Source organism: Argiope bruennichi, chromosome 5 (assembly GCF_947563725.1).
Source record: "Argiope bruennichi chromosome 5, qqArgBrue1.1, whole genome shotgun sequence".
Lineage (NCBI taxonomy): Eukaryota > Metazoa > Arthropoda > Arachnida > Araneae > Araneidae > Argiope > Argiope bruennichi.
This window is the reverse complement of record NC_079155.1, coordinates 111,396,129-111,407,337: the sequence shown is the minus strand read 5'-3', so window position 1 is coordinate 111,407,337 and position 11,209 is coordinate 111,396,129. Positions and strand designations below refer to the sequence as shown.

The 11,209-nt window shown below is 28.4% G+C and overlaps 1 protein-coding gene across 1 annotated transcript in view; it reads right to left on the bottom strand.

The window, feature by feature from the left end:
• Positions 1-1,491: 1,491 nt before the first annotated feature.
• LOC129969191 (guanine nucleotide exchange factor DBS-like) overlaps positions 1,492-11,209 on the bottom strand; it is a 47,184-nt gene continuing 37,466 nt past the window's right edge. The window contains exons 21-25 of the mRNA XM_056083630.1: positions 9,735-9,813; positions 8,537-8,621; positions 4,698-4,941; positions 3,598-3,820; positions 1,492-2,687 (exon numbers count right to left, since the gene is read on the bottom strand). Of these exons, the coding sequence (XP_055939605.1) occupies positions 2,611-2,687; positions 3,598-3,820; positions 4,698-4,941; positions 8,537-8,621; positions 9,735-9,813 (708 nt within the window). The 3' untranslated portion in view covers positions 1,492-2,610. The remainder of the gene's footprint in view (positions 2,688-3,597; positions 3,821-4,697; positions 4,942-8,536; positions 8,622-9,734; positions 9,814-11,209) is intronic.

Genomic DNA, 11,209 nt, shown 5'->3' with positions numbered 1-11,209 from the left:
TGATGCTTATAACAACATATTTATTGAAATTTTCTTTTTGAAATATGCTTTAAACTTTCTAAATATAATACTGAGAGATTAAACAAAATAGATACTTATTTTCAGGATTACAATACTGGATAATGATTATTTTGCATACTGCATAATTATGGCTGAAATATGGCTTTACATATTCTTAAATATGTAAAAACATATTTAAGAATTTTTAATGAAGCCTATATCAGACATAGAACGGATTTTTTTAGATCATACTAGTAACGGAATTATTATAAGTACTTGTTTGTTACTTAGTACTTGTGTTTAGTTCCATTTAAATCTTTTAAAATCACTATTACCTCAGAAAATATTTTTAATTTGTAATAGACATCTTCTGTTTATTGTGTACAAATACATTCCTAACAGAGCCAAGTTCTGTGATATCACTGTGTCAATATAAACTGTAACTGTCCAAATCTTCATCCTATCTACTAACTTTTGCAATACTGTACTTTATTTTACTTTTTAATTACTCATGTAAACTTAGTAAAATCTTTTTTCCTTAGTTTTCAACAACTGAAGAAAATCACCTGATTAAATATTTGACAGAACATTGAAAATGGCTTGAATTTTAATTCAATTCTGAAATTTGTTGAAAAAAATAATGCAAATAATGCACTGTATTTTTTAAAAAAATACCTACAATAAAGGAAAAAATTATGCAAGAATTAAATAAAAAAATTTTTTAATTTTAAAATAGTGTAAAAATTAGCTTTCAGAGTAATATTTTTGTGTATAACCGATTTAAAAAAATGTGAGTTTGTACTTCAGAAAACATTTTCTTAACGTACAATGGTAACAAATTTGACAGGTCAAAAGATGTCATATAGAGGGCCAACACATACATTCTCCATTAGTATTAGTATAGATAGATATTTATCTATTCATTTTATTGCTTTTTTTACATATTTGATTGATACACACATATACATGTGATAATACATTGTTTAAGCTTATAGTTGAATGCTTATTTCTGATTCATTTATATCTACTTTATGTCAATAAAGAATTCATCCAGTACATATTCAGATTAAAAGTTACAAAGCAATAAAAAAGAATTTCTTTTAATTTTGTAAAACTGAAATTTACCATAAGAATTCAAATAAGTGCTGTTTCAACCTTTTGGTTGCTATTACAATAACAATGCAGATGGCCCTTTTAAAATTTAATTTCAAAACACAAAATTCTTTTAATTTTCATTTAAAGATGTTGAAATATAATGTCTTTAAAGGATAATCTTATTTAATATATTCATTCTAATTTAACAATTGTTTTGGAAGAATAAGGCTCTATTCATATAATTTATTACCAAATTTTAAGAAATATAAGTATTTAAATTCAAAAATTATCTTTTCAGTTTTAAAGTTTATTGAGAAATAAATGATTAGATAAATTTGCAAACACTAGCATAAACTTGTAAATAACAAAGTAGATATTATAGTATCATTTCTCTCATACTCTTTTATACAGACATCATTAATCAAATCAGAGTCTGATTTTGGCTTTTTTCTTTTTGCATGTTCGTTTTAGTGTGAAATTGATGGCAATCAACCTCCTTTATTTATTCAATGCCTTTGCTATGCAAAAATTAATAATCGCAACAGAATATTGTCCAAATTTTGCCTTTAAAAAAACATAGGTGCAAAAGAGCATAATCTTGAAGAATAGCCCAATCATAGAGGTTTAATCAATAAATTCTTTTTGGTAAATAGTTTATCTTAAATATATAATAGATATCGTGTTTATCAACTTTGATAACTGAGTATTTAGAATAATTGATAAGCTTAACTCTTTAGTTACCATTTAAATATCCATATGCCACTTTCATAAGAGGCAGGTTTATAATATAAATGTACAAACTTAAACACACTCCATTTCCCTAAAAAATATTCTTTAGTTGAAAACTTAAGCCGACTGTAAACCAAATAAGTAACATTTATATGCATCAAAAAAGCCAACCTTCTGTTAAAACTTATAAACTATTAGGGTAGAGTGTAGAATTGTTGCATATTTGATCTGATTAGAATATGCATACTATATACAAAGGCGAAGAGCGCATTATCATATGGAGTTATCTACTTCTACTGCAGTCAATTATAGAGCTACATATATTTCTGTATACCATTTTGTGTAGTGTAGAGTTGTATCACCAGAAATAAATTTTAAAGTTTATTATCCATATTCTAAGGTTTCAAAACTATCTCAGTAGCTAACATATGAAAAACTTGACATGGGAAAAAAATCACAGAAATTTGAATCTTTGCAGCAAAAAATCCACTTTTTGTACTTTTGTCATAAGTTTCTGAGAACTTCTTATATGCACATGTTAACAGGTTAATTAATAAAATAATGAGTTTCTTAAATAGGAAAAAATGAATAATGTTTATTTAGAATTTTAACTTTTTTTTTCCTTCTTTTTGTAGCAAAAGATCTACCTGTAATCTCACTTTATTCATGAGGAAAAGGTCTCCAGAATGACTTTGATGAAAAAGTGTTTGGCTCTTTTTTGAAAGAGAGAACAAGCCAGTTTCACTTGTTGCTTTCGCTTACATTTTGTATGAAAAAGAATTTGTTTTAACTTGTTTCAAATGTTGAGCCAGTTATACTGGTTTTAACACCTGCAGCATGTAGAAGGCATCCTGTTATGGAATCTGCAGAAAAGAAAAAAAAAAAAAAAAAATTGAAATTCAGATTGTACACACGTCATAAATTCAATAATGAAAGATTAAAATTTGTTCAGCAGTAATTTATAACTAAACCATTCATCATCACAAAAAATTAAACAAAATAAATTTTCCATACTTTATAATTTCGAAAGAAATCAGGAGCTGATTCAGGTAATGTATTTTATGAGGCATCCCCTTTTCATAAAGTGGTCAATTTAGTTTCATATTTCAGTACTTTTTAAATTTAATTAACATGTAAATGGCTTATTTTTTGTAACTTTGTGAAGATACAATTATTTGTTATGACTGTTGCATTCATATTTTATACGTAAAAAAATTATTTAAACAGAAATTTATTGTTTATTAAAGGAATCGAGCCAATCATGCTTGGCAAAATATTAATATTATCCTAATATATTATATTATATAGAATTAATATTTTTTATTTGACAATAAGACATTAATATTTTTTTAATCGACCAACGTGCAGCCCTCTCTTAGCCTAGTGGTCTTCCAACTAGGCTAACTGCCTAATATGAAATCCATCGCTATATTTCAAAAACATAAGAAAAAGTGTTTAGTTATATTAATGTCCCATTTTAAAGCAACACTAGGGCTATTTTGGGACAGATCTTGTAATTTCAAAAAATGGTCAGATGACGAGGGCAACACCTCATTTGGCACCTCCCTCTCCAAACTTCTAAACCACACCAGCGGAAGGACATTTGGCCCCGATGGATTTAAAGTGCATCACACCCGCCTACATGACGGTTCTTCAGTGGAATCAGGTCTCGAGCCAGAAACACTCCTGTTCCGAGGCTGAGACCTGGCCACTGTGGTCCCATATAAGAAAAAGGGAGGTGATTAACTAAGCAGAGCAGCAACTGTGTCTTACCTTGGCTACTAACTGAAGGAGATGAGTGTGAGCCACTTTTACCATTGGGCTGCCCCAAATAAGAAGCAGGGACCCAACCTCTTTTGGATGTGTCTAATACACGGACATACCACCAGCCTGCACAGCCTACTTTCTCAACCTCAACAGTTTCTCCTTCTTTCAGAGAAGCTTCTCCAACATCTACAGCTTCATAGTCTCCAAGTGCAACATAACGTCCACCAACCTTAGAAAAGAAATAATTTTTAAAGCAAAATTAATACTTATTAAGTTAATATATTTGCACACTCTAAGTAATTTTAGAAAAATTAATCAGAAAGAGAATATAGGAGAATTTAACATATTGAATGCTATTTTAATTTCACATGACTTGCCCATCTGGCCAGCATGAGTTTCTTATTATACATTGAATATTTTGGTTAAATATTAATTACAACAGACAAGTTAATTTGTATAATCATTCATAATTAATTTTACTCTTCTAAAGGTTTTTACCCCCCATGGTAATAAAATGCAGTCGTTTATGCCTGTAGTATGTTCTATTTTACATTAATTTTTATACCATTTTAATAATAATGATAATAGTGAAAAACATTAACTTGAATTATATGTTTTTAGTGATCTTGACTTTGCCAATTACTGGTGATCCTTGTGACACTATGAATAAATTAAATGGCTATGATATTCAACATGTTAAAGAAAAACAAATTTTACACTTATCTCTACCTTTTGATGACTAGAAACATAATTATTTATCAGATTTCTGAACAAAATATTTCAAGCTGTTTTTTCACAATTAATGAGGATTAAGGGAAAAAATAAAATAAAAGTTCATTAATTTTGTAATCGAATTTAAGACAAATTTCAACTCAATATTTCAAGGAATAAAAATTGTAAAAGATGCATTATATTATTGTAATATCATACATTACATTTTAAGAAGGCATAACAATTAGTTCACCTTCATGATGCTCAAATAGTAAATATTTTTAATAGTGCTAAAATACTACTTGTTTGTTTTTCTTTACAATTCTACTTATTATTCCAAAAATTATAAAATTAGTACTGATATTTAGTAAAAAAAAATAATTTACACAAGTCACCTCAGTAGTAATAACAAAAACATCTCCCTCGTCATCTTCATCTTCTGTCTGGGAGAAATCATCAGCCGATGACCACCCATCATCTGAGTAGGAGGTGCTATTTCTTTCCTCCCTGCGATAGGGCAAAGAGGCTACAGTTGCTCTACGACCCAACTCTCCTGGCTGCCGTGTGGTCACTGGACTTGTACGATAGGAGGTTGGTCCATTATGCCAACTGAAACTGCTCCTATTACTTCGAGATCGACTAGAATAAATGAAAAAGAATAACAAATATATTTATGAATAAGTCTCAACATAAAAAAATACGATCTAATATGCCAATAGACATTGTCCCTTTGATTGACTGGATTCAAAATTTAATAAAGAACTACAGCTTTGGTATCAAAATTATATAGCAAAAATTTCATATAATTTTCAGATTTTGTTTCTTAGCAATCAACCCATTTGACGAAACTAACTTAAAATTCGATTCAGATTTACAATTCCAGTGATAAACAAAATGATATTTCTCCCACCTAACACATTTTTTTATTTATCTTATTTACATGCATATGGTAGAGCAGATTTCCCTTAGCCAGATTTTGCCCAAAATTGGACAGATAGAATAATTAAATGTAATAAAATTGCTTAATAAACTACAGGACTTTAAATTACTCTATTATTTTAGTTCCATTAAGGTAGATTAATGTAATTCAAAAATGAATTTTTTAATACTTTTCAGACAGAAAAATAATTGCTTCCTGCAAATATTGTTTATACCATAAATATTTCCTATGTGTAGTTCCTTCTAATTTATAGATTAATTTCAGAATAAAAATCATTAAATATTTGATGTTTACTTATCCTACTGATCTTAATAAAATATTTTTGATTTCTCTTTAAAAACTAAATGCATTATTAGGGAAATTAACTTAAATTTCTTAATATCTGATTAATAACAGTTTCCATCTGAAAGTAAAAAATTTCTTTCCCTTAAATTTGTTGGCTTAAGATACTTGTGTTTCTCCAATCAGTTATTTTTCTAAAAGACAAGAACAATGCATTTCATTCATAATAAGGGCTTAAATATGCAGGGGTGTTTGTGGGACCCCAAAAAATCCCCTGAAACTTTTACGGACTTACTACCGGCATTTTGGAGTTTCGAGAAGGGGGGGGGGATAAATGAAAAATTACAATTATGAAGTATTGAATGACCTAATTATAAAAGTTCAATGAATTACTTTTTTTGCAAAATTAATAACCATAAATTTTCAAACATATAAACTACTACATTTTATGCAAATCTTTTAAATTACCTGAATTAATTCTTTTAAAAAAAATTATCTAATTTCTGCTGCTTTTTTTTTAATTTTCTGATGTTTGTGGGCTTGTCTTTCTTTTGTGGTGAACTTCATAATTGCAGGAAGGTTGACTTTTATTTTCCTCATTTACAGTTGAAGAAATTTCCTCGAGAACTGCACATGCAGAGGTAGAAGCAGTTTGCTTTTCTGCTAATGTAGAAGGTTTTTCAGAGACTTTTATAGGTGACTCATCTGAAATACATGTTTTTAAGTCCTCTTGATATGTTTTCCAACTTCTGTTCATATTCAGTAAGAGATCTTTGTGAATTGGATCAGTCATTGGATTTTTTGAGCCATATTTTTCACATGAGGTTTCTTTAGAAGCCATTAAATCATATTTAATAGTCTGCACTGCATCTAGGGAATCAATCTTAAGAGAGGTTCTATAGTCAGTGACAAGTGTATCCATTAAGTTGAATGCACTTTCCATTAATGGGCCATGGAAGCAGCTAAGGCAGGCTTTGACCAATTTAGCCAATGTAGGATACTTATAATCATTTGTGAAATCATCTTTTAAATTAAAAACTTTAGACCAATATTTATCAATTGTACACTTGACTTGATTTCCACTTTCATCAGATGTGTAGAGCATTTCTTTGGTGATATCAATATCACTCTGGTATAACCTTATTTCAGCTTCTACTTTTGACTTTTCATTATCACTAAAAATATGGGACATAAAAGATGATAATTTTTCAAAAGCTAATATTGTACTGGTTTTACCTCTTAGCTCTGGATCTAATGCTGTAAAACTAATTAGATATGAATTTTTAAGGGGTAATTTCTGTTTCATATGCTGAAATTTCTAAATGAAATTCTCTTGCGTACATAAATAAAAAAATATTTCAATAAGCGAAACGAAAAATTTACACGTGCATCAATAAATGAAACGAAAATTTTACACAGCGAAGAAAAAAAAGTTCCGAAGCGATCAATGACAAATAGCTAATACGGCGAAAAATCCCCCTTCTCTACTTATTGGCGCCACGCCAGTAGAGATAAGACCTTTGAACCCAGAGTCACGTGATCGCACATCTGGTCGAACGAAGTCTCCCCCTTTTTTTTCTGCCGCGCCTACTTGCCGAAAAGAATCCAGAAGAGAATGTCCGAGAACCGGGGGAATGAGTCATAACTCGCAATAAGGAAAGAACAAAAAAGAAGTTTTTTCCCCCTTTTCACGCATTATCACTGCCTTTGGAGAAAGAAAGGAAAAGTTTTCACCACACACACTGACCTTGCGTTTTCTGCTTTAAAAGCAAACAAAATTACCCAGATCAAAATAAATAATTCATTATTATTCCTACTTCCTTTTGAACGACGATCCCCGGAAATTCCGGGGATCAAAGTTCAAAATCCCCGGAATTCCGGGGTTTCCCCGGAGCACAAACACCCCTGAATATGTTAGTGTTTGTTGCTTTCATCTCAAAAAATTATCATAAAATAATTTAAAATGCAATGGAAATACCTCAAATAGAAATAAGAAACATAAAATGTTTATTATTATTATTATTAACTCTTGAGTTTCAAAAATAATGTAATATTAAAGATAAAACTAAATCATGCTTGCTTATTTTATTGAAATTTTTTTCTGAATAAAAATAAACTATGCCCCTTCCTTTTTTCTTCCTTTGCTGTCAATAAGCTGAGGTTTTCTCAAGATACATTGCCTAGTAGTTTGACTATATTCAGGCAAAGCTTTGTGCACACAAAATTAATAGAAATAATTAATAGAAGGTGAAAGGTTAGAAATAATTATTGTACAATATTGGATAACCTATAGCAAAAAAAGCAAATCAAATCAATTACTAAAAAAATTTGATATAAAATACATTAATTAACTCGGTTAATCAATTTGAGTAAATCTGTCCTCTCAAAGTGCTCCATTTTCAAACATGTACTATTGTCTTTTCATGTTTCATCCATCTTTTTGTTTTTAATAGGCCTGCATAGAATTTGAATATGCTTATGAGCAGTTCTTCTCCACAATTGCTAATAAAGATACACTGGATGCAGATATATAGATAATTTTGGTTAGATTATAACTATTCAATGTTGTAAATCAAAGAGTAATTTAATAAAATTCTGCAGAGAAGATGTTTAACCTCTCATTTGAACATTAAAATTTTTCAATTGATGTAATAATCTATGAATCAAATATTTGCTTCAGACAAAATTTGAGAGAGATATTAGATTTACATTTCACAAATAAAAAGAAAAATGTCTAAGAAAATTGAGATAATCAATACTTATGCATTATTGCAATCTAAACCAATGACAGAATCTAGTATTCTAAAAAGATTGTATTTTTTAAAAGAATAAAATAAAAGTAAAGGTATATTTAAAAAAAAAATTAGATATCATATCTTATGTATTTTCTGCAGATCACAAAAATTAATTTCATATCAATATTTTCTGCAGAAAAGGTAATAAAACAAAAATCAATTTGGAATGTAAAGACAAGATTGAATGTGTGCGAATAAGCTTTTTCTTTTTTCTTACCTGTGAGTGATTCCTTGAGATGGAGTAATGCCATTGATGTATCCAAGCTTTTGTATCTTATCAGAATGCTGTTTCAGATTTTCATCTGAAATTAATGAATAAATAGGATATTTAATCAATTCAGTACATCTAAGTGGTTAAATATGTTTCTCAAAAAAATAAATCTTACAAAAATGGAGCATCCTGTTCTTATGAAAATTTGAAGAACAGATTTTTGAGAGTCCATTATCCAAAAGTAACCTATTTTTCAGTAATCTCTTTCTAGTATGGTAAAGCCAATATTTACAGTACATTATATAAGGTGTCCTTAAATGTAACTTATAACTATCAACAGTAGTTGTATACAAAACCAAGTTACTTGTGCAGTAGAATAGATGGTCGAAAATAGAAAAGGATATGTATGATGCAATGTATTTGTATGAAAGGCTCTTTATCGATAAATTCAGCATAGATACATAAGATGCAATGCAGAACATACATTTTATTGAATGCGATTTTGAAATTACAACACAAGGGAAGCATATATCATTTCAAATGGCAAGGCCATTGAACAGTTTAAGTACTTTAAAGGTTTGTTGTTAATACTGCATTCTATTTGACATTATAGTATCTCTTATACTGCATATAACTTGTTAGGCTATTCATGTACCTGTGTTATACTAGTGTGGATTAAATTAGTGTATCTTTTCTTATTACAAAATCCATTGACAGAATCCCAGCAGCACCTTTGCTTTTCCAATCTGCATGTTTTATTACAAAACAATGATTCATGTCTGTATACCTGACTTTCCCTTAAAAATTTTAAAGAAGCTTTTGGAACACTGCATATACAACAAAACTTGTAATATATAACTATATAATGGAAAATTGCAAATATATTCCACTGAAAATGCTAATTTCTCCTTTCTGATATTATATTTCCATAAAATGAATTTCTATTGCATATAAAATGAATACATGAAAACCAAAGATATCAGCTTAGCTACTGAGTTTGAAAAGCAAGATAGAGGAATAATTTGAGTAAAATCATCCCAACATATTTGAATTACTATGACAAAATAAAACTAGCATGAATTAAATGTGTAAATTTTTAAGGCTGTTATAAATTATATTTTTCTGCAATATTTTAAACGCAACAAATATTGTAGGAAAGAAGGGGAAAATCTCAAAGAATTGTAAAATTAAAGAAAATCTTTACCTTTTAAATGTTCAAACTGCAGTAACAACACTTTCTTAATTTCTTTCACCCAGATTTCTTTTACCTCTACCGAAGGTGCCTGCATTTTAAAAATCACAAAATAACATTGAGAGATTTTTTAGTATATTCTAATATTCAACATTTTTTAAAATCACATTCTATGAACAAATTAAATTATAAAATTATATATCCATCAACCAATTTAAGATGAAATATTTCAGAAATAATACAATAATTTTAATGTTTAAAATTTAGCAAATAATTTTTATAGCATTAAACTACCTTTTTCTTAAAAAGAAAACCCTGGATCTTTATAATTATATAAATTGATTATGATGATTATATATCAATACTGTAAATATACAATTTCCATGGAACAAGCAATTCATGTTTCAGAAAATCAATAAGTATATAACAGAAATTGGAAAAAGTTCCAAAACTAATAACAGAAATTCAAAATTATAATATCTTTACAATGTATAGCAACATTTAAATTCTCTTATTGGCAATCAAATTTAAAATATAGATTTCTGTAAATTTTTAATATAATATGTTATAACTAAACATCAAGATAAATGTAAAGCAATATTAAATTCCAAAAACTATCTTTTTATAGAAATTATTCAAAAATCAATTAAAAAAATCATTTTATATATATGTATTAAAAGATATTCTTAAATAAAAAAAAAATGAAGATTAATTTTTAATTTCTTCCATTACCTCGAATAAAAAGCAAAAAATAGCAAAATGGCAACCCTTAGGTTCCAAATCCAACCCATATATACACAAGTTGCAAAAACTTATTGACTTGTTAGACAAAGCAAAAAGGAAACAATGTACTGCATTCATTTAGCTGGGGAAATGAAAAATGTAAACGGATTACAGCGATTTTCATAAAAAAATATGAAATTCTAAATAATTAGTTTCCCCATCATCCTTATTCAATAATTACTAAGGATGTTTTTTTTTTTTTTGACATGGTATTTTTATCTTCTAAACCTTTTTCATCATTATCTCAATTTCCATTCCGTATTCAGGATCTCTCAGCACAAAGATTCCTATAAATCGAAAAAACCTTAAATATTTCCTGCTACGGAGCTAAGAACTTATTAATTTTATTTAAAACTTCATGATTTTCTCATAAAAGGATTTAGGAAATAAAGCTCCAATAGTTCAGCTAACAGTAGCTTTTTTAAAAGATATTTTTCAGAAAGATTTTTTTTTCATGTGCTATTCTGCTTTTAATCATGCTGACATACTCTTCTGGACATTCTTAAGAACCTCTTTTCTCTTAAAAACTCTAAAATTCCATATTGTGTGAGCATTTCTCGAATCAGGATTGGAGTAGCCTTGTAGCAAAATTTTGGCATCACAAATTAAGTGTCACATATTTGACTTTCATAAATAAATCTGTGAAAAAAGTGAACCACGTACATCTGAAATTTGCTTTTAAAAGTTAAACAAAGGTATAATAT